The sequence below is a fragment of the Poecilia mexicana genome, unplaced genomic scaffold (genome assembly GCF_051168715.1).
Source record: "Poecilia mexicana isolate PSO_F unplaced genomic scaffold, ASM5116871v1 scaffold_13, whole genome shotgun sequence".
NCBI lineage: Eukaryota > Metazoa > Chordata > Actinopteri > Cyprinodontiformes > Poeciliidae > Poecilia > Poecilia mexicana.
The window spans coordinates 24,064,138-24,088,030 of record NW_028263382.1 but is presented as its reverse complement, the minus strand read 5'-3'; the positions used below and the strand labels follow the sequence as shown (position 1 = coordinate 24,088,030).

The 23,893-nt window shown below is 42.4% G+C and overlaps 2 protein-coding genes across 5 annotated transcripts in view; both read right to left on the bottom strand.

Annotated features, from left to right (window-relative positions):
- Nucleotides 1-476, bottom strand: part of LOC106927270 (lissencephaly-1 homolog) — a 35,011-nt gene extending 34,535 nt beyond the window's left edge. Inside the window, exon 1 of one of the 2 annotated variants that reach the window (XM_088011910.1) lies at nucleotides 155-476. The gene's annotated coding sequence lies outside the window, so the exon portion shown is untranslated. Of the gene's footprint in view, nucleotides 1-7; nucleotides 91-154 lie in introns of those variants that run through there. The other variant, XM_088011911.1, reaches the window with a different exon arrangement.
- Nucleotides 477-1,009: 533 nt separating this feature from the next.
- Nucleotides 1,010-23,007, bottom strand: cluha (CLUH binding protein of NUMT mRNA a). 3 transcript variants are annotated; one of them, XM_015002724.2, is made up of 27 exons: nucleotides 22,663-23,007; nucleotides 16,057-16,247; nucleotides 15,717-15,888; nucleotides 14,823-14,966; nucleotides 14,549-14,676; nucleotides 14,291-14,445; nucleotides 13,913-14,038; nucleotides 12,883-13,030; nucleotides 12,715-12,807; nucleotides 12,202-12,636; nucleotides 10,874-11,133; nucleotides 10,402-10,790; nucleotides 9,454-9,555; nucleotides 8,318-8,418; nucleotides 7,820-7,972; nucleotides 7,665-7,727; nucleotides 6,490-6,734; nucleotides 6,321-6,405; nucleotides 5,845-5,998; nucleotides 5,595-5,734; nucleotides 5,428-5,508; nucleotides 5,213-5,338; nucleotides 4,687-4,808; nucleotides 4,498-4,591; nucleotides 4,271-4,405; nucleotides 4,114-4,187; nucleotides 1,010-3,426 (listed from the first exon to the last, which is right to left on the bottom strand). In XM_015002724.2, the coding sequence occupies exons 1-27, from the start codon at nucleotides 22,787-22,789 to the stop codon at nucleotides 3,300-3,302; spliced, it is 4,170 nt and encodes a 1,389-aa protein (XP_014858210.1). In that variant the 5' UTR covers nucleotides 22,790-23,007; the 3' UTR covers nucleotides 1,010-3,299. The 3 variants fall into 3 exon arrangements, with proteins under 3 accessions (XP_014858210.1, XP_014858211.1, XP_014858212.1); XM_015002725.2 differs by having other exon boundaries at nucleotides 10,489-10,790; XM_015002726.2 differs by lacking the exon at nucleotides 22,663-23,007 and adding an exon at nucleotides 20,469-20,615.
- Between the last annotated feature and the right edge of the window lie 886 nt (nucleotides 23,008-23,893).

Here is a 23,893-nt window from a genome sequence, read left to right as displayed (position 1 = left end):
AGGGTACCTGCTGCTTCAGTCCAAGCGGCCTGTCCGCCATTTTGAGACATAAAAAGGAGGTGCAACAATTACAGCCACATCGTCATTTTCCCCACCTAACGCCACATTCCTTCGACTGTGGCCGCTGCTTTAAACGGGGAATAACAGCACTCACCCTTTTATTCTCCTCGGTGGATCTCGTCAGCCGTCTCCGACGTTAACACGACCCGGCAGGGCGTGAGATTTCCTGCTCCAAAACGTGATCTTATGATGTGGAGGTAAACTGTGGTCCGTCTTGTCTCCTCAGCTTCGACTCGCTTGTTTTTTTTTTCTGTGCGCTACCGCAGTCGCCTTGGCGAGGGAGCGCGCAGCCTGGTCGCGTTCACTGCTCGACGGGAGCGCGCACGCCCTTGACAACAGAAAATCTATTTATTATTTTTATATCTAGGCATTAACTCTTTCCTCCTTGCACAAAAACAAAACGTATTAAATGGGGAATTGTTGTCACCTACTACTTGAGTTTGTTGTTTTATTTGTGTTTTACAAATGAGTTTTAATATTTCTTACTTGTTTATTCTTAACTGGTTAATTCTAACCAATATTTCTCCTATTTTTCAATTTGATTTTGTGGAATACATTTTTAGTATTGTATCATAGAGCTGGTTTCATATTCTCTTAACTTTTAACAAGATTCCTGAAATAATTACTTGTTTTCTATTTCTTTAACAAGATTTGCCCACCTTGCACATTACAGAAGTGCATAAAAAAAACAGACAATTATATATAAACTAACAAATAAAACCTGAATTCCTACACATTTCTCAGTATTACAATTGAAAAGTTTTGCTACGAATTAGATACTCTTAAATTGAACACTGAAAAAATAATGTAATTATGAAAATAAAGAGAAACTCTGCCAAAGCATTTCATTTTTAGAAGTTTAGATCTCATCTCAGTAAAACAATTTGTTCAGCTGCTACATGTGTACATGTGTACTGATATAAGACGGTGCAAGAAACTCCAAGCAAAATTTTAGCTAAATTATTTTATTTATTATAAAAGAAGTCAGACCAAAAAATAATAATAATTAGGTTAGTATGTAAAGAGCATCACACAAATACCAGACACACAGCCATGGAACGTGGATTCAGCCACTACACGTTCAGAAAAGCTTTCATTGACAGAGAAAAATTATTCAGAAAAGGTCTTTTTTTAAAATCTTTTTTACTTTGTACGCTGAATATGGCAAAACAGCTTAGACATAATACTCAAACACACATCCACACATGCTTTCCAATTCAGGCCAAGTGACAGCATATATGGTATTTTTTAAGTGTTTTCTGTATGGATTTGTAGTCCAACGGTGATTAAATCAATTTATACTCAAACTCATCCATCATGTTCTGTAAAAAGAAACAATGCGTTTGTGCACCTGCAGCAGGCTTTTAGTCTTTATTATTCCCTCAAAATAACAAAAGGATGTTTGGCGCCCCCTTGTGGACAGTGTTGGTGTTACTGTTGACAAAGTACACGAACAAAGTCAAATTAAAGTTAAAACTAATTCAAAAGACCCGGAGGAAAAAAAGAAGAGGGAAATGTTAGCTTTATATTCTGCTAAAGTTCACCCACCATGACCCAAGTTCAATTCAAGAACATAAGCAAGAGGCACGTACAGGCTCTGCAACTGCTGAGACAAGTTTTAGGGGAAAGGATTCATTGTGAAGAGCTTGACATTTACTTCTGAACAAGCTTATCTTAAACTCAAGGGGAGTCCATTTTGCATGTTTTGTGCCATGTACAAAAACATTCTCTACAAAATCAAAAACTCCAGCATCCCCTCTCTATTGCTTTAATCACACATCTACACACTGCAACAATGTAAGGAAATTACAATAGATGGGAAACATTGCATGTATACAAACAGATTTTTATCAGTCTTTTTTTTTCTTTTTTGCATCATCATACCTGCTCTTTGCCCACTTTTGGTCATGCAGATGCACAAGATAAGTGCCGCTCAACGTTGGCTAGTTTTTAAATCTTCAAAAGTCAGAACAAAAATAAAAACAAACAACAACAAAAAACAGTCCAAAAGTGAGAGCTTGTGCGGTGATGAGTAGAGCAACCAACTTCATACGTAAGCAGATTTACAACAACATTGGTGGCCATGAATGTTTTAAGAAAATATGCATCAGCGTTTGAACAGCTTTCACGTGTGCGGAGGTATAAAACATTTGGAAAGCAAACAGTCCTGCTCGGCAGATTTTCCGGTCAGACTACACACAGACGCACACCGTCAAACACACATGCATGTATATTCTGTTTTGTCTGAATGTAAAAATAAAAGATTGAACACAGCTAGTATATATTTATATTTATATCTGGATATATCTACGGCTTAAAGTGGACGTATTCGAGATCTGTGATTTCCCTTAACACCAACTAGATCCAATCAAGATTTATACATCTCTATACATCCCCCTTTCCCCATTTCTATACATTTTCCATAAAACAAACATGGCTTAAATTTACTGATGATCAACACACATTAAAAACATACAAACAAAAACCCAAACAAAATAAACCCCACCAAATTAAAACAAATGAAGTGATCGGTTCAAAGCGCCCGTCCTGGGACGAAGCACGTACAAACGACGGAACAAATTAAACCCATGACTGATCGGGGAGGTTTACGGATGAACTCTGATTGCTACAAAGTGACTTAAAGATGGGAGTTTACATTCTGCGGCCCCCGTTGGAAACGAATCTCTGGCTTACTGCCTTTATTCGGGTCTGTTCGTGCACAGTGGTAACACGGCCTGAGTTCTTGGCCAGGCTCGGTGCCGTTTCATTCGGAGCACCTTTGAGGCGTCTTAAAAGAAGCGTGGTTTCGGGGTGATGATATGGCAGATAAGGCTCTGGTACATAATGTCATGGTCATTCTTGGTCTCTCTCCTCCAGCTGCAGCCGTTTCTTTTCCAAATGTAAATTTGTCTAAGCAGCCGACACTCGTCAGGGACGCCTTTCGTGAGCCCAGTTTTACTCTGATTGCACCTTTACACTGAATCTATGTCATTTGTAATTTCCGCTCCCTCCCTCTCCTACTTTGTAGGAAGCCCCTGCTCTGCATTCGTTTGTCGTACAGTCCATACGGTTTGTCTTCCCAGGACTTCTCTGACCCCACCCTCACCCTGTTTATTTCAAAGCTGATTTACTTAGTTTTCAGGTCCACAGGCTCCGTCGCTTGGCTGTCGCGTCACAGCCTCTCTCTCCTCTCTTATTTTCTTTAAGCAGAAAGCAGCCGTGCCTGGAGCTGCTGGAAGTTAATCGACAGGGATTTTGTCTTCTAGTTCGAGTGGGCTGCTCTCTGCGGGCTCCTCGCTCTTTCCCAGCTCCTGCAGCTGCTGCCGCCTCTGCACCTCTGCCTTCAGGTTCTCCAGATCCTTTTGACTACAAAGGAAAAAGACACAAGTAGATTTAGTTTATATTCGTCCTGCTTTAAGATTTCTTCCCATGTTATTTATCCAAATTATTCTCAATAAGAGGCGTTCAAGTTGATGCCAGTCCAACATGGCGTCATGTCTTGCATTAGATGCGTCGTTCACCCAGTTGGGTTTGGTGAAGCTAATCAAATAGAAAGAGATTGCTAAATAAGTAAGGCTGATTCTCACGCGTCTGAGAATTTAACGTGACATATTTGCCTTCAATTTGAAAATTCAGGCGTCTCAAACGCTCCTGTTTCTATTCTACGTCTCAAAACCATTAAAAGTTTGCAGTAAATGTTCTGTTAAGATTAAACATTCAAACGCGTAAGTAACAGCAAACGCGGGTCACTAATTACTAAATATGTCTATTCCACAACAATATTCTGCACATTTACACTCTTTGCAACTCAAGCGGTTTATTTTATCTAAATCACATTAACTCCATCTGAAGACAGCAGTCTGGCTTCTAGTGAAGGCTGGGAATGGGAACAAAAAGGCTTCACGGGGGCGTCCGTTTTATCCCACATGCAATAAGATTGATTCATTTTATCATAGCAATGTGACGTTTGTCATTAAATGTTTCATTTCTCCTCCATTCCTTCCCAAGACACAGACTTCCTCGGAGTCTCGGCTCGTCTTCTCTGACTTTTACCTGAGTGGAATAAAGATGATGCCGTTGATGATGTTGAGCTGTTCCAGGATGCTGGCCATGCTGGGAGCGGTGAACTGGAAAAAAAAACAGGGCGACACTTCAGTAACTCAGATTTTCTCCAGCCACGGACAGAAGGTGTCGCAGTCGGAGCACTCACCTTCAGCGGCATGATGCTGGCGTTGGAGCCGTTCTTGTAGATCTCGTTCATGGTTCTCTGCAGAGCCACAGCCTGCTGGGTCAGATACTTCAGGTACTCTGAGCTCTCCTTGGTCTTCTCGTGAGCCTCGCCCATCTGGGGGGGGAGGGGGGATATTTGCAGAATATTAAGACGCTCGCTTTGATGGGAGGGGTGGAGGCCAGCGTGTGAACCTCTGCAGGACCCACCTGGTTCTTGTAGATGGTGTAGCCCTCCTTCTCGTGCTGCAAAGCCGAGCGAAACTCTGCCTTGCTCTCATACACCCTGGCAACCAGATGATGGCTGAAAAACACGAGGCAAATTTTTTTTAAAATGACGCCAAGAAACTTAATTATCCATTTTCTCTGCATGCACTGCTGCAATAAGTCTTCGCTCACCTGAGAGCCACTTTGAGGGAACGAGCTCCGTGATACTTTGTGTTGATGGTCAGAGCGTTCTCCAGGAATCTCAGGGATAGATCATACTCCATCACTCCGTGAAGCACCAGCCCGATATTACTCTGCAAACACAGAACAAGAAGAGAGACATTAGGGTTTAAAATGCCTCCAAAAAAATGTAATTCAATGATGCGATTTAGTCACATTACAACCACAAACTTGAATGTATTTTATTGGGATTTTGTGTAATGGGCCGACACAAACTGGTGAGCAAAATGCCTCATTCTGCCTCTATTTAACTTGCTTTTAAAGACGTTTTTCCACAAATTAAAAGTCTGAAAAGTGTGACGTGAATTCATTCAGTTTTTCAAAACTCTGTAGAAAAACTTTCTGGCTAAATAACAGATGCAAATCTCCACCAACTTTCACATCTCAGGGTTGGCATTTTTCTCCTTTCTTTCTGTCAAAATCAATCAAGCTCAGACCGAATGCAAGGTTCTGGATACGTAGCAACGAATGCTCTTACATCTATTAGTGCCATCTCTGGGTGGTCCTCCCCGCACACCAACAGCATGAGGTAACGAGCCCGGTAGAGCAGCTTCAAGGCGGTTGAAAGCTGGCCGTTGGCGAAGCAGTAAAGAGCCAAATGCATCTGAAGGAGACGACAAGAAACAGCCAGCTCACAAATCTCTCAAATCTTGGTGAAACGTTCAGAAGCGGTCGGACTTTCTGGTGACTCACGTATTCTTGGATTGTGTTGGGATGCTCGATGCCGAGGACTCTTTCGCTCATCAGAACCGCCTTTTGCTGGTTGCTGAGAGCCTGCAGATGAATTTTTAAAAAAAAGTATAAACTACAGGTTAAATGAAACAAAACAGAGTTAAGGTGGATTTTGCTTATTTGCTGACCTCAGGGTGGTCTCCCATGATGTAGTTTAGGCGGGCCAGCAGGCGTAGACAGGCGCAGATCTCTACGTGCATGGCTCCATAAACGTTGTTGAAGAGGTTCAGAGCCTCATTGATCAGTTCGCAACCTTCTTTCAGAAAACCTGAAAAGAAAAGAATGCACGTTAAATACAAGACTTGCATAAAAGCAGCTGCCTTTATCTTCTTTGTTTCCCGCTAGATTCTGCTAGAGGGGCAGGCAGGAGGGCGTCACCTTGCTGAACTTTAGCCTGGCCGCTCTGGAAGAAGTGGAAGGCGTCGGAGGCTTTGGGGTTCACGTGTTTGACGACGGGGAAAATGTTCAGGATGTCCTCCTCCGTGAAGGCCGGCTTGTGACGGCTGTCGAAATTGTACTCCTTCAACAGGATCTGGAAATCGAGCAAAATAAATTCTTCAATCAAAACCAATGTAAGAGAACGTTTTACAACTCAGGTCGATGTCAAACTTTCCCAAGGGTCCATTTCTCAGCTCTAAACGTTTATTTTGAAATACAAGACATTAGAGTTTACTGTGAATTCATGACATTTATACGTGCTGGAAATACTAGAAGGGAGGATGCTGCATTCAGACAACAAAAGGGAAAAAAAAGAAGTCAGGAAATTCAAGTACTTTTCCCAAACTTATCCTGACTTGGAAAACCCTGAAATCCAACGTGAAACTTCCCCAACTTGTAGGAACCGTGACCGTTACCTGGATGCCAGTTTTGACTGAGATCTCTCTGAGCAGGGTGGTTTTCTGCAGGCCGTACTTCTCCACAACCTGGTCGACGCTCTCGCTAGAGGGAAACGCATCGACAACAAGTCAGCTTGCACGCAGCAGGCCTCCGAAGGGAGCCGAGGGCTGAACAGAGGAGACCCACCACTGCATTTTGAAGTGATAGTAGCTCTGAGCCTCGGTGGCGATGTTCTTCCACAGCTCGCTGGGCGTCAGGCTGGCCCACGCCGTGTTGTCACCGCCGCCGGGGACCCTGTTGCGGCGCTTGCGGCTCTTGCGACGCGACACGAGCTCGTCGGGAGGCAGGTGAGCGACGGCGTCGGGGAAGGAGCTCAGGAAGCAGTTGAGGAAGTGGCTGACTGCAGCAGAGAGAGCCGAGAGCTCCACGCCCTGCAGGGGAAGAAAACGTTCGGTCCTTTCAAAATGACTTCGTGAGCGTCATGAGATCTGACTTTTACCCTCAGTTCACAGATTTTCTGTACAAGAACAGCTTGTTGACGCTTTAGGTTTCCCTCTTGTATATAAAGGTTCAAGACTTGAACCGAGTCAGGACGGATAACCTTCCGGTCTGAGTGAACTGATGGTCAGAGCTCAGAACCAGGACCTGCTTCTCTTTGGGGGAAAGGAGTAGATGCAACTTCTGCGGGGTTTTTTTCCACAAGAAACGTTTAAAATAAGGAAACGTGTGAGCGTGAATGTCACGTCAGACAAGTTAAGAAATTAGAATCTTGCTTCAAAAATCTTAATTTTAACATTACAATAGAAAACATTAAAGCAATTGAACAGAAAGTCATTTCAGTCTCTATTGAAGATTTTCTATTTATCTTTCCAAATCAGTCGTATTTGTTTGCTTTCTCTGGCATGATATTTGAGCAAAACCATCTGATTATTTTGGGCTTTTATTGCACAGAGTAGGCTACATATTGCATAAACTCAGTGGAATTTGCTTTCCTCTCATAAAAAGTGACGTCGTTTGTAGAGGGCAGTGACATGATGTTGCATCCATCAGCTTAGAAACTATTCTGAACATTCAGTTTCTCCCTGATAAAATTCCCATCATAACTACAGTGAAAATTAGCACAGCAATCTATTTAATTCACCCTTGACTATTCTTACCAGTTGCTGTTTTTCTTATAATTCTTGAAATCGTTCTAAAAGACTAAATCCTTCAAATACAGATATCTTTGCTTCTTTAAATGTGGACAGAATTCATCATTCACGTTCGCTGATTTTTGATAGATTGACATGAATGAATGCATTTGCATTCGTGCATTTTACCAACCCTCTAAGCAGATAGAAAATGTGTGAAAAGCTACAAACCTGCAGGTACGTCCTGAAGATGTGTTTTGCACACCTTGTGATCAGCTCAACGATTCCTATCCTCTGTGATAAAATGGGGAAAAAGTTTAACATTTTAACACGACAATTCTCTGCAACTGAGGTGAAAATGGTTCCGATTGTGGAATCGGACTCACGTAGAAATGCTCGAGCTGGGCTTTGGCGGGGGTCTTGTCCACAAACTCCAAGACTGTCCCCAGGTAGCGGACGTTGATGCCTCTCTGGTGCAAGGCCTCCGTCAGCGTGGCTCCGTCCATGGGCAGAGTGCTGTGGTCCAAACAGTCTTTAACCTGGGCGATAAAACACACGCAGATTTCTAGATTTGTCTGAAAGTTTAACAACATTCTAATAAACTGAGTTCATCAAGCTGAGTTTTATTATCTGGACTCTTAATCACAAAGCCACGTGAAGATAAAGTTACATTTCCATTCTGCAGTGAAATACAGGATGATTTCACTACTTTACAGGCATCTGGACCAACTTTGATGCATAATATATGCAAAAGACTTGCCAATGCCAGACTAGTTAATACTAAATACAGAACAAAACCCATTTTATAACCGCTTTCTTAAGCCTGTTATTAAAACTTAACAAAAATAAACCAAAGAGACGAGAAACCAGCGAGCCTCGCTGACCAGAGACGGGATCTGACAGGTGACCAGGAAGGCAGCGGCGTCTTTGAGGAGCTGCTTCTGCTTCTGGACGTCCTCCAACGTGTCGTCTGGGAAACGCACCCCTGATTCAACAGCAGAAGCACACGCAACCACGTCAGATGAGACTTCATCAAATGAAAGAGGTGTGAAGATTACCGGAACGTGAGGTGGTCGAGGAGGACTCAAAAAAAAAACAAAAACATGTTTGAGCAGATTTAAAACCTACATCTACTAGAGAAGATGACAAAAACAACAGACCCATAACTTTTATTTTATGTAAGAATGAAACATCCAACTCTGGTCATTTTTGTTGTTGTTTGGCTCAGTTGCTTTTGCACTGAGCCAAACAACTTTGCAGCCTTTTACAAAGTAATCTACATATAAAAAAGGTTTTAGTTGAGAAAATCCAAGTTTTCCAAGCCAGACCTTATTAAATACAAAGAAGCATCTATTGGACATAATAAGACTTAAGAGAAGAAATAAGTTTATCAATTTAAGATGTGACTACATAAAAAAAGAAATAAATTAAAAAATAAAAAATTAAACCTAAGATCTAAATTTTCAATGTAATGTTTTAGGCTTTAAACTGAGATGATTAAATGTAATATTTTGAGAAAGTTTTAAAACAGAAACCATGTATTCCTTGCAACTAGAACCGCTATATTTTACATTTCAAGACAAAAAACAAATAATTTTAAACAGTGATGAAGTTTGCCAAGTTTGTGTGTTGGGTCTGCAAACAGCAGCGGTTTATTTGTTAAGCTCATCAAGGAAGACCATTAAGAATATGGCTGAATGAAAGTATAAGTGACTTTGTTTACACACATTTATGCAACTGGTTTACTAAAGCAACTGAGTGGTATTATTAGGTTATTATTTGTTTTTTTGTGGTAATAAATGTGCGCTGAACCAAACAGTGTTGATAAAAAGCAACCTCAGTGTGTAAAAAGAAAAATAACCAGAACGCTTCATGAAATACTGATTAAAACCACCTAATCGACTGCGAGAGGAAATCAATTAAAAATCAATTTTCAGTTTGAATTCAGGACTTGATTTATAGATATCCTGAGCAGGTTAGATTCCCTCTCCAGCCAGTCAAATCCCGTTTTCACGCTCACCTGGGGAGAAGATGTCGGGGTTGAAGCGAATATCAAACGAGGTGTTGCTGATGGAGCCCACGGCCCTGCAGGCGTTCAGGACCACCTCGCGGCTTTTGGGATCTGTTTGTCAGCAGATTTAAATAAATTAACAAAAGACCACCAATGAAAACAAAAAAAGAAATTGTAACAGCTCGTCTGAACCGCTCAGTGTTTCACGCCATGAACGTAGCAAGTTTAAAACAGACACTTTAATCTGACTTTTTCCCTTTTCTTTTTCTGAAGCAGATGCTTTTCTGCTACAGTTTTATTCAGCAAACAACAATGCAGGTTGAAACATCGACCAAATCCATTTACTGCAGCTTACTACAGACATGGCCTACGTCACGGCTGGCGTCCTGCAGGTTTTCCTTCTTTCCCTGGTTCAACACTTCTGAATCAAATGTTTGATTCATTAGCAGATCTCTGCAGAGGTTTGACATGCTGAGGGAGATGGATGGACCGTTTGAATCAGCCGAGTTGGAGCAGAGACTCATCTGAAACCTGCAGGACGCCAGTGTGGAGGACTGGACACCCACAGTTTAACTCCTGGACCACCACCAGTCGAGCTACAGACACCTCTGATTAGATCAGGCTGTTTTAATAAAGCACCATCACAAATCACTTTGGGTTAAGCACCACAACCACTGATTAGGTCATTAGGGTCAGATCTGTACTGCACAGGGTTCACATGCTGGAGATGTGAACTCTTCCCCAACTGCAGGCAGGACATTAGCAGGGACCGCTAGTCAGGCGGACAGCAGAGTTCTGTTTACGTTTATCCGTTTTTAAAATACTCTGCTACTGTCGTCGCAAATAAATCCAGTTACTGTCTGGTTCCCCTTGCTTTTAATCAATGAACCCATCCACCAGAGTAGCTCTTTCTGCTTTGTCCTGGCCCCAGCTTGTTCTGGACGATTCTAGACGTACCCATACCGGATCCATCTTCGGACACTAAGGTCTCCGCCAGCTCTTTGGCCTGGGCTAATCCTGGAATACTTTCCTCAAGCTCCTTACCCTCCAATGGGCTTCTGCATTCCCCATTCTGGGTGCCTGTGGGATCCACAGGCCCGTTTGTTGTGGGCTTTGAGGAGCTTTCTTCACTTTCAGGTGCCATTTGTGGGGCAGCAGAGGTGCTGTTGTTGTCTGTCGGGTCTGTGCTGTCTGCCGACGCTTGTGCAGCGGTAGTCTGTGTGGAATCAACGCCGCCGTCTGTCGCCGAGGTCTCGGTAATGGCGGGCACGTCTGTTTTGCTAGAGTCCTTGTTTGCCTTTTGCTGCATTAGCTGTATCGCTGCCATCTTCATAAAAAGAAGATATCTAAAGAGGAACAAAACAAATAGTTTGATTCAAACGTTAGCGGCAGGAAGATAGAATCTCCGGAAAAGCAGAGCGACGCCCACCTGTGCTCGACGAAGGCCTCGATGAGCTCCTGGCGAAGACAAGCCAAGCGATGACGATGCTGCCGGGGGAAACCTTGACGCTGGCTCTCTGCAGACAGCTCCTCTCCATCCACAGGCAGGAAGTTCAAGTCAGGAGGGAAGGTTCGAAGAAGGTCCAGGATGTAGTGTCTGCCGTCGTTACCAATGATGCCTTTGCATTCAACGGAGGAGCACAGCTCCACTGACTCTTCCTTCTCATTCAGCACTTTGTGCTGCTGCACCTGGAATTTACAGGAGAAAAAAAACATCAATAAGCCAGTGATGCCAATGTTAACAACAGAGGTTAAAACATTGGACAGGCATTACAGAAAACAGACTTTTAGTTAGATATTTATTTCCTTTTCTTAAATAACTGAGCATACAAATAAAAAGGCAGGAAAATCTACGGACAGCTCAGTGCCGATACAGTTTACCACTTCCTTTCAGACTCTACAGGAAGTTGAACAAATATTAGGGTAAATTTGCAAAGAGTAGCAACATATTTATGTGGTAAAATGAGGTAATGTTTCAGGGAGTGGTAGATAGCTAGCAAGTGTGACCAACTGGAGTTGGCGAGTTTTTGCCGAAACAAAATGAGAGATGGCTAACTAGCTGAAAAAGGAAGACAGAAATGGCTAGCAAGAAAAAAAATCAAGACAGATGGCTAACAAAAAACAAGCGATAAATAGCTAGTCAAATAAAGCAGGAGAGAGGTGTCTAGACAGGTAGACAGCAGAATACAAAAAAGTAATACCTAGCTTCCCAAAAAGAGCAAGAGAAAGATAACTAGTTATCCAAAAACGCAAGAAGCAGCAGACAGGCAACTGAAAAAAGCAGCCAATAGCCGACTAGCCAGAGAGCAACAAGTAGGCAGACAGCATAACTCTTCTTCCAAGTAAATATTGAACAAGAACAGATAAGTTTGTTCTCTCAAAGGGAGCAACAACAAATTATCATCATTCTGTTCTTTTAACCCCGACTTGGGAGTTCTTGATGCATATTTCTGATGTCCAAGCTGAGAAACCCAGTAAGATTTTCTAGGACTATGACGTGTGAAACGTCAGTGAGAAATAATTTTGTTCTTCTACCTGTAGCCGTGAATAAAAGAAAACAAAATGTCTGTTCTTGTAATGGCCTTAACAAAAGCACAGGGAAGAGATGGGTTAAAAAAAACAAAGATTTTTTAAAATGTTTTTTAGATATTAAACCTTTATATACAACCTTTATATATAAGGAATTGCATCCAGTATTTGGAGAATGCGTTCATTCATTCGATAAAACCAAACAGAGTAAATACGACAGTTCCTGACCTTCAGTGGCCTGCTGGTTTTATCGAGCAGCTCCAGATATTTGCCGTGAGACACAACCGTCTTTCCAAAATCAATGGAGCCGTAGATGACGCTCTGCTCCTGCTCTCGCTCCAGGATCCCTGGGATGATGGACTGTGCAGTTACTCTGTACCCCCTGTAGTCCACTACCACTGTGCCCAGGGTGTAGAGACCCTCCACGTCCACCGCCCCGTAAGCACGTACTCCGTTCAAGTCATTAGTCGGCGCAGCGTGGGCGGCGGCATCGCCACCGAGCTCACGATAGTGGTCCCGCACGTCGAAGCCCAGACTGAAGAAGATGTTGTTCCAGATGAACATCTGCATGCGCGTTTCCTCGCCGGGGTTGATTGCCATGACGTTGCCATCGATGACGGCCATGGCCCCGCGAGTGGCAGCAGCTGCAAAGTCACTGTGGACCTATATGGTAAAAAAAAAAACAAACATTCAGAAAACACTCTGCTCCTGCGTCCAGCATCCAGGAAGTCTCAGCAGTACCTTAAAAATGGCTCTCTCCCGCAGCAGTCGCTCAGGTAAGTTCTTGCGCGGCAGCTCCCGGGTGGTCTGCAGCTCCTCGTTCCAATCTCTGGTCTGAAGGCAAACCAACACACATTTACGCCATGGAAGCTCCCGACATCGTCCACAGCTGGGTTTCGCCGCACCCACCTGTCCCGGTATGTGCTCCTCATAGCCAAGGCGGGAGGTGTAGGCGTCCTCAGCTCTGACGCAGTCCATGGCGTGATCCACCTGTGGAGCCGTCCAGCTGTACACCTGGAAAGGCGTGGCTATCCTTTCAAACGGATGTCTCTGCACCCTGCAGTGGAGAACCGGTGAAGCGGCTCAGCTGTTTGGCTCCTTTTCACATGTTTAACCTTCTCATACGACACGTCCACATTAATCTGAATCAGCAGACGTTGTTGGAGCACTCTGTTCTACGTACGGTTTCCTACTCATTGTGGAGTTTTAGAAAAATATTCTGTCTAATAACTAAGATGTTACGCCTCCTGCACATTTTCTAGAAGTATTCCCTTAGTTCAAGTGTGTCAAACTCGAGGCCTGGGGGCCAAATCAGGCCCCGCTGTAGCTTTTTACGTGGCCCTCTAAGACTCCAAATAAGTCCGTCAAGTTTTTCCACAAAATTCACACCAAATCAACAGATTCCCACATTTGTTTCTGATCTTACTGAAAATTCTTCTCAAAATTGGTATTAAAAAAAAAAAATGGGTTTAAGAGACAGCTGCCTCAGCCTTACTTGACGCCAAGTTGTAGTTTGTGATTGACTAAATTAGCAACACAAAATCTGTGATTATGGTTGCAGAAAAACAATCACAAAATTCTGGATGGTGTGAAAAGATGTTTCATATTATTTCATTTTAACAAACTCTTATTGAATGCTGAAACAAGCAGCTATTTATTGATATTTCAACAGTTCAATGGGTTTTATCAATACATTCTGGCACAAGTGGCCCTTTAAGAACATTCATATTTTTTATATGGCCCAAAATGAAAATGAGTTTGACTCCCCTGCCTTAGTTAAACAAAGCAATACCTTCAAATTACTTCAGAGTGAAAAGGAGTAAAGGTTTTAACTTGTTTTGCTAGTAATACGGACCGTAAAACACGCAAGAACGATTACCATTAGAGCTTGAAGCAAATGTGGGAGACTGATGCTAAATTAAAAGTAGGTTATCGTCACCTTTTCTTTTGCAGCGAGGTAAAGTTCTTCTTGAAGGCAGGACTGATCTGGCTCAGCAGCTCCACCAGAGAGTGGCTCAGGAAGCTGGGGTTAGCTGGCTTGGGGCTGAAGGTGTAGGTTGTTGATCTGAAAGTCATTAACAAAGAGGCAGAAACCTGAGCTGGTTCCGAATCCTACGCAGCAAATCAATTTGAAACTCTATACAACCAATTTTTAGGGATAAATTACAAAGCAGTGATGCAGTCTTTATAGTCCAGTCTACAATTTCTTTTCTTGTTCTTGCACAAAAACAAAGCAAGAAAGACTATTTATCGACAGACCTGGCAGCATTCAGTCGGAGGAGCTTGCAGGATCTGGGAGAATGAAAATCAGACTCACTGATTGAGGTAGAAGCCTCGCGTTGAGGCCGTGACGCTGACGTGGCGCTCCTCCACGGTCACGATGTACAGGTACATGAGGTCGCCGTGCATCTTCCTGTTTCCAGGCGGAGGGTTCCAGCCGCTCATGGTCAGGACCTTCAGGCACTGCATGGGCTGTCGATGGAGTCACAGATACGCATGTTTGGTTTCTGACTAACGAGACAAACTCAGGTTATATCGTAACAAGAGATGGAGCGGAGCAGAGGCGGATTTAAACCTTCCAGTCTTTGTTCTGTGGCTGGAGGGGCACCAGGGGGCGCTCTTTGCTGCCAGGCAGGATGTGCTCCGGAGGGGTGCAGTCGATCTGCTCCAGCTCGGTGCCCTTCTTCTTTCGCTTTCCACTGTCTTAAGACACAGGGGGAAACCTCCAGGAGTTAGTAAGAATAAAGCAATCTTGCATCCCAAGCAAGCATACGGCAACAGTGGGGAGGAATCCCTCCCTTTAATAAAACCGGCAAGAAAGTTTTATCCAACTTTCAAATGCGTCGTACCTCCGAGGTCTCCGTCAGTGAAGATGCTGAGGAAGGACAGCGAGTTGCAGTCCACGCCGTTGTAGGCATCTGAGGGGTCCAGGCTTTTCAGCAGGTCTCTGATGTGCCGCACGTGAATGCGGGCCTCGCGCACAGTGTACGGTTCTGCAGAGCGAGGGATGAGATGCAGCAGAGGGGAAACGGTGCTCGACTGAGTCACGCTTCACGATGCTTTTTAATGATTTCCGTTTCCTTCGTGTCAATATGTTGCATCTAGTACATGCAAAAGTTTCTGAGAATCACCAATGTGTAGATTTATTTTATTCCAACCCATTTTAGTGGTTCTCTACTACATAATTATGAATATTTGAGTTATTTAATCCGTGTAATTTGAACTGAAATTGATCCCAGTGAACATGCATGTTGAATATTTACAATATTTACTGAAAATATTGTCAGAATAAAATTGTCTGCAGACTGCCTTTGTTATGATACTAAGTAGACACATTGAGTAAATCATTATATGTGTCCTGGTGAGTCGAGTTTGTCAGATTAAAAGTACTTTTTGAGAAGAAGAACCTTTAAGCTGGTATTAAGCATATATTTCATTAAGCCTTTATTTCTCCATTTGAAGTTTTTTTTATTGGTCTTACGTAATATTCAAACTTTAAATGTTTAAATGTTTTCATTAACTATAAGCAGAAAATCCTCATAATAACAGAAACAAAGGCTTGCATACATTTACACAAATCGATATAATGTGTTTTACTAAGTGAAGAAGTTTGTGAATTTAATCAACTTTTCACTAATATTCTAATATATCAAACGTGTCTGTATATTTGAGTTTACATTACGAGTTAAGAAGGAGCTGAGGGTCTAGTTAAAGTCGGGTTTCTGTTGGAAGTGAGCGCTCACCTTCAACCACTTTGAGCAGCGATCCTTCCTGCAGACCCTCGATGGACTTGAGCTCGGCAAAGTTGTCCAGCACGTTCCCGTCCAGCTGCAGGGAGAAGCAGGTGCGGTGGCAGGTGTCCTCCCGGTCCATCAACACCTGGTGGATTTCCTGCACCATTTCCTGGGGGGACACCTGGCGAAACAACGGAGATTAGGAAGCGTAAGCAGGCTTAATCACTTCGTCTGTTGTTTCCGAAGAGGTATTTTACTTAGAACCCGCTCAGACTCCCTTAATGAGCCGCCGTCCTTATCCAACACACGACGGCTGCTGGTTTTATCTATTCAAGGAGCTAATCTGTACCTGCAGGTCGAACGGCTCGGTTCCGGGCGCCTGGATCTTGACGGTGAAGCCCGTGTCCTGGATCACTATCACTTCCTGTTCGTTGGAGTCCTCGCCGCCGTCCGCCTCGCTGTTCCCGTCCTGCTTCGACTCTCCCTCCTCTGTGTGGGCGCCGTCTCCGTTCACCATGGCTGTCCCTGCGCTGTGACCTGCTGTTAAAGCAACGGAACAGAAATGTTTTTCTACACCGAGATGAAGGCGATTCTTCTAACGGACGGGCAACTTTTCACTTCCTCCACAATTCCCACAGTCTTTTAGGAACTATTCTGTGCTTTTCCAGACTTCCCAGCATCTTGTGTTCATCTTAAAATATAAATAATAAAAGTTAACCTACAAAAGGCAAGACACCGAGGAGAGAGAGTAAGGAAAGACACAAGAAAGGAAGCAAGGATGTAGGGTAAAAAGAAGGTGAGAACAGAATGAAGACAGGTAGGTCACAAGGAAAGAAGGAAAGGAGGAAAAAGGGAAGGAAAGAAAAAAAGGAAGATGTAGGGCTATAAAAGGAAAGGATACAAAGAAAGAAAGACAAATTTTAGACTATGGAGTCAAGTATGAAGCATCCTTTCATTCACCTTTGCCATACTTTTCTGGAAAACTGTTTTTTGTTTTTCACACAAAAAACTTAAACCTGCTCCTGTGTGGTGAACTCTTTAAGCTCATTTTTTTCTTGTACTTGCTGGATATTTCTCATTCTCCAACCCTCCCCGTTTCGTTTCTTCAGCCGTTACGCTGATCAGACGACAAGGAAACCATCTCAGCTCACAAGCTGCCCGGCTCTGGACAATCTCACTGTTCACCTTATAAAGAAAAAAACGATGGAAGCGCCAACAAACTAAAGAAAAATATATATATTTTTTTTATCTCTGGGCTCCTGAAGAAAACGAAATAAATATTAGTTATTTCACTTTCAATCATCGACTAACAATTTGACCCAAAAAGAAAAAGAAGAAAAAGAGGCAGAATCTACAAATGATTATATCAAAAATGCGATAATAAGTAACCAGCTCATCTAGAAACAGCATTTCCAGCTGCGGCCTGTTCAGACAAACACTGTTGCAACACTGCTAGCAGCTCAGCCAGGAGGCCTTGGGAGGGAAAAAAGGAAGAGGCGTCAGTATTTAAATCAGCTGCCAAGTCAGTAATTTCGCTAACCATCTAAGTTTAAAGGCATCGTTCCTTGTAAATACACAAACTGCACCTTTCTCTCCCGAAACCCTCCCTCCCCCCAAACACACCAAAAATAAACATGACATTAAATTAAACAAAGGTTAGGCCAACTATGTGTCTGTCAGACAACTGCTTTCCCTCACAGGGACACAACTGCTGCCAGCAAAACGCGTCCTTGCTCGCTGCTGAGTTTAACGGCGTCAGGGTTACTGAAAGCAGAGGGGAGGGGGGCGTCATAGCTGGACGGTGACCCCGGCTGGCTATGAATGCGCTGAAAAGGTGGAGGGAGGCACGCTCTGAATAACAAGCACAACAGCTTCAGAGAGGTCACACCGGCTCGTTCGCGAGAGGCAGCTGAGGGCTCGGTGTCGAGTGTTACAGCGTAGCTTGATCCGTGTTCATGCGGTACCAGAGCGGAGCATCGTCTCCACCGGAGTGTGATAACATGCTGCAGGATAAAATGTTGGTAGGGTTTGGGATTAATTAATGTAATCCCTCAACTCTGTGTACAGAGGTGTTCCTCAGGGACGTGTGCTCGGCCCACTGCTTTTCTACCTCCACACCAGACAGACAGACGGATGCACTTGCAGCTGGTTCTTTTATTAGATAAATGCTAAATTTACCACCCAGATGGGAGATGACAGTAGACTTGATCTGCAATTTATTCTAAATACGTCAGTCGCTATGTTCACACTGCAGATTTATGACACAATTCCAACTTTTTCATGGCTGTCTGAACAACCCAAATATGATCTTTTCTTTGATTAGGGATCAGCACTAAAATTGGCGTCGGACGATATTTTGGGGGCGGAAAGTGCAGAGATACATATGTTTCTAAAGATTGTATAATTCTTTAGAAATTCACATTTAGTACAAATGATTTGACTTCTATATCGCTCACTGCCCAGTAATTTGTTCATTAAAATGAAAACAGACGTATTTACCTGCAAAAACATGCTGGTACCTTTTAGGAAATGTAGCAGAAGGTGCTTTCATTTTGTAAGTAGTAACAGCATTTATCAAAGGCAACAAGGTCAACAAATCGGGACAAATTCCCAAAGACTAATCTCTTTAAATCTGAGTCCATTAAGCTCCAAACTGGAGGAATAAAGTTGTTTAAAAACTGAGGGAAACAAGAGCAAATATGTGTAATAACGTCAGTATTTAAATCAAGGGACAGGATCCAATGTTGTTTCTAAAGAGAAGTCTGTGAAGTCTGTGTATCTCTTTGTGACACAGATATGCAGGACACCGTAATTACATCAATTTAAACACCGATTTGAAACCAAAACCCAGAATAGCGCGTCTCGTTTTACAGGCTCTGTTTACCAGACCCCACACAATTAAACCGTTCGAGGCTGAGGAGGGGTTCTGTGAGGCCAAGGAATGAAATCCACAAAACACGGCTCTAACTGAGACGCAATGTGACGAGAACAGCCTCACGCTTCCACCAACAAGTGAAGGCTCACAGCAAACTCACTCATTCACAGCAATGGTTCCCTTGACTTCGGGACCATGGCTGCTGCCAGAGCTAAATTAACCAGCCTGACAACCCTGAAAACAAAAACAGCCCACAAGGCCTCTCTGTAATTCTGTTTACAGGAACGCAGTTGCAGGGCTGCTACGCATATTTCATCTTAAAACAATATACACCGTTCCAGATCCAGGCTTCAACTTCAGTACCTGAACATTTGAGGACAACATGTCTAACCTGCAAATCTTCGTCCAGTGATGAGGATTTGTGATCTGTGTGCTTGATAAACTATGAAAAGCACAAATGAAGCGGGAGTCTGATTTGGTGGTGTGGTAAAAATATCTGATGCTTACGTTTCTCCAATCATAACTTGGCCTCAATCAGTAAACTTTAACAGCTATAGTCGGCTTCAAAATAAAATAAAAACAAATAATCATTGTGCCCACTTGAAGAAACTTTGGTTCTGCTAAAATCCCTGATATAAAATGTAACGGGGATTAAAATAATAATAAAAAAAATCTAATTGAGCTTGTATTTCTATGTGGCTTCTCAAACCCAAAGACAGCCGAAATGGTTAGAGACAAGTTTTTGTAATATTTATGTGAATCTATGAAAAGTAGAAATTAATTTCCAGACTTTTACATTTCTCTTTTTTTCCCCCCAAAAAAAATTTGGAATAAGTCACCATGTCTGGAAACTTAAACACATTTCCTTATTTAAGGTAGAAAAAAAATAATTAAAAGCTTTTTCTATGTTTCTTCAGGACTGTGTAGAAACCCAGAAGGTGGACAGACTAATTGTTTTATAAGACGTACTACTCATACCTTGGATTAAGGCAACGCTATTCTAAATCTACAGTCAGCAAGTTACCAGTAGTATGTCACTACCAGAGCTGATAGCCTGACTAATTAACCAACTAGTAGGTCTATAAAGAGCACAAAAGAAAGACTAATATATGCAAGCTTATTCTTAGTTTTGCTACAGGTGTTATTAAGGTTAAAAATTATTTCAGCAGCAGTCAATGATTGTTGCTTTTATGGTTGTTAGATCATGTCATGTCTAGAAAGTACTAGAAATGACATCTTTTCGCACGAAGCATCGATGCCAACGGTGTCAGTGATTCCTGGATTAACTGGGCCGATCTTCCACTCACGAGAGCTCTAAGCTCTTTAGAGCCACTGAAAGTGACCCTCACCTTAATGTGTCTGCAGTGCCGCCCGCTGAGAGCCTCCTCCTGTTACAACTCCTCTCTGACACATGATTAGGCCATGAATCTGATTAAGGTCTCATGCAAACAAATACAATCTGCAGGGCAATCTGAAAGCAAGAAACATTTGTTCACCAATATAAATGAGAGATGACTAGATTGCATAATTAGAAAGACATGATGAGGGGAAATCCCAACTACTAAGAAGAAGAAAACTTCATAAATGAAAAGTGCTGCCTTATGCTTAATCTTTTCATTTTAGTTTCTTTATGGCGAATCTGATTATGAGTGAGTGACAACTCATCATCCAGTCCTGAAACCCCTCTATGTGGCAGCAGCTGATCGGTCCTTGTCACCCAGACACAGAGACAATTCAGTGTCCTCTCCACATGTTGAGCCACCGGCTGCAGTGTCTCCTGAAGCTCTGCAGCTTTTAAACTCCCTGACGGAGCTCAGATCAGCTTCATCTGCCTCCAGCAGCAGCTCACAGTCGAGACAGCAACTTTTAACCTCCGCCGCACTCACCTTTTTACGCGACACTTGCTGTGTTTTCAGCGTAACCTTTCCTCCTCTCGCCGCACATCATGACTTCTGCAACAGCGAGCTTCCGCTTCCAGGTGTTGTGCCGTAAAGCACGACTCTGTCGTCACCAGCAACCGGTACGGCAGCGCGGAAGTCGGTGTCAGATTTGTTGTTCCATTAAAGGGCCATTATGCTGATTTTAAAGACTCTGGGCGACCTTTGGTTTAAAATCTAAAAGTTTGTTTCAAGGTGTGAAACACAAAAAGAACGTGTTTTCCCAAACAAAATAAAGCACTTATGAATAAATTATTTTGAAGAGTATGAAGTTGGTGTTTAATAATTTCATCCAGGTTTGACTAGTGTGAAACCTGATGTTTACAACAAGATTAATATGTCCTAAATGTGCAAAAAAGACATTTGGTTTCTCAAATAGATGAATAGTTTGGGATATAAATAGTGATTTAAGTCAATAGTGTCCAAACTTTTTCCCACACTGACCAAAATCAAGACACTTGTGGATCACAAACAGAGATAATACAAATATTAATAATAAATTTGATTTATGCTTGTGGTCCTACTTTCTTTAAAATTAAAATGAAAGTGAAACATATGGTCGAGTTAAAAGTACTATTAGGCTTAAAAATTAGCATAGTTTTAAATAAAACCTGAATAATTGGATGAATATTTGTAATATGTCTTATTTAAAAATTGACCACATACATAGTGTTGCAACATTTTCCTTCATAAGAAGTTTACGCAAAAAACCTGTTACTAAACCATTTTAAAACTGCATTTATAAACCAACTACTTAAGCTAATTTGGGCAAAATTTTTAACAACTTTTGTATTGCAAACTGGAGTCACACTGAAATCCTAAAAGGTCCCCAAAGCTGCACTTCAGCGATTTCTGTTCTAAACATAAAAAAAAATACTATTTTAAAGAATTTTAAAAAAAGGTTTGCAGTAAATCTTTCAAGTATAGCTAATCAAAGAGTCTGCAGAATCCTTAAAAAACAGTGTAATAGTCCTTTAGTAGTGTGCCGAATCGTATACTATCTTCAACTTCAACTTAATACAACATTATAAAATAACTATTTACAGATGTGTTTTCAATTAAAGTATACAAAAATATTACAGCATTATTAGTAATAACTACTACTTTACAAGAATGCTTTTAAATGTGCTTCTTGTGAGGAAAGTCTTTTTACGGCAACGGCGCTTTTTGCGACACAACACCGGTCAGAGTGTTGCCGCTAGCCGCTGAGTGGCTCACCGGCGTCACCGCAGAAAACCCGACTTTAAACAAAGTTATAACGATGGACCACGCCTGTCAATTAAACTGCCCAACACAGGGCCCCTGTAGCGCAAAACTCGGCGTGTGTCCGAGCCCTCTTTGCGTGTCTGTGGGCAGAGAGAGGCTCCAGTGAAGGTGACCTTCAGTCGGTTCCACTGACACCCTGTTACCGAACATGTGCGTCGGAGTGAACTGGCTCACACCGTCATGTGCTGCTCTATCGATTCAAGTCTGAACACAGATATCCGGCTTTTTTAGCGCAAGTTTTCATGTTCTCTGGTCTGAAAAGATCTGGACAGAGCAATAGCTAAGTGCATGCTAGCTGGGAATGCTAACTGTGTGGAGCTGGAGCTGCTGGAGTTAGCATGGCTTAATGTTGGTGTCAGACGAAAGTGCATGACAGTCACTGCGATAAATTGCAGTACAGCAGTGCCATTTTATGGAAATTGATAGATGTTGTTACCGTTCTACAGCTGGATGTCAGAAGGTTTGTATTTTGGACACAAGACACCAGAAACTAATTATTTGGGTCAGGAGATGTCAGGAAAGTGTCCTAGCCCGAGCTAGCATACGTCTGAAAGCAATATTAGACTACAGCATATCCATTTAAACTAATTTAACATAAAATCGCGTTAGAACAACGTCTTAAAAGCCTCAATAAGCAAGTTTCTGTATCACTAAGAGGGTGGGATACTTCTCATTCAGAATGAGTGGACAGCATAATTACCCCTTTACTCCTTCACTCTTAATACTTTGAAGTGTGCAACGGAGTGAAAGCACTTAAAGATCATAACGCTGCACGCAAATGTGACTAAACACAGTCAGGGAGGCTTGCACCGGTTCGGAGGACAAAGTCTTGTCGCTGCATCCCTGATGACCTCAGCCGGTCTGCAGCAGGACTCACCACAGCCGCAGGACTCCTTCAGGCAGCCCTTACTGGTCCCAGTGCCCTCCTGGGCTCCGTCCCGTTGGAGATCCACCGGATTACAGTCAGGCACTGACGCCGGGATGTCATCTGTCTTGCTCACCATGGTCGGCAGTCAGTGTGTGGCTCCAGAAACTGCCCCCCTCCGTGCAGCTTTCAGCTCTCAGCAGTGTGCTGTGGTTTTAAGTCGAGAAGCAGAATAAGAACCGGTCCGCTTCTGAGGCTCACACCTGGTCCGGAATCTACATGCGAAGGGTAGCAGCGGCTTACAAAAACAAGGCTACAGAGGAAGGACAGAGCAGTACATGGTGGTGGCGCTCAACACACGTGGTTTCCCTCCCCTCCTCTTGACCTCTTTGCCTTTGCGTGGACGATCTCCACCCACAGAGCGTGGCGCTACGGAAAGCCACATGCGACAAATGAGCCCGAGCAGAGGCAAAGTGGTGCAATGAAAGGAGTAATTTGAAATAAAAAAAAATCACGGTGACAGAGAAGCGCTGTCATTCTTACACCAGATGAATGTTAATTATGATTAAGTCATTACGAAGAGGACTAAGAATTAAAACATTAACAGAATCTGGTTAGTGTACTGTGACTGTAAGCGTTTTGAAACTAAAAATCAGTAATTAAAAACATTTTTCTGGATCTCAATGTGCGTGAAGGTATCATGTATTGTATGGAGCGACTGAGTTTCTGAGACATTATGAAGGAACTTAAGAAAATGATGCGATTTTTAAAAATCTTTTTGTTTTTCTGATATGCATGCTATTTATTTGTTTTCTATTTTATTATTTATATTTGTTTACTTTGGGGATTAGGTTGTTCAATGTAAATCAGATGTATTGCTGTAAAAAAAACCTTACTGTAAAATGTTTAATAGCACAGAAAGGAATAATTAGATGTTAGCCTAAGTAAATAAATATACACTCTCCCTCAACAACAACAACAACAATAATAATAATGGTAATAATATTATGTCTATAAATATTTTTGTCTTATCCAGATCTTAACTTTTTTTCTAGTAATTTATCGGTTTGCCCTTGTTAAATACATAAGAGGAATCAAATGTAATTTATTCTTCGTTAGTTTAAAATTATACACCAGTATCCAAATAAATATGAAGTGATTTATGCTCAAGGATTATAGGCTCTTACTTTTTTTTAGGATGACAGTCTAGGTTTGGTCTTCTGCACACAATCCTAATGTAACA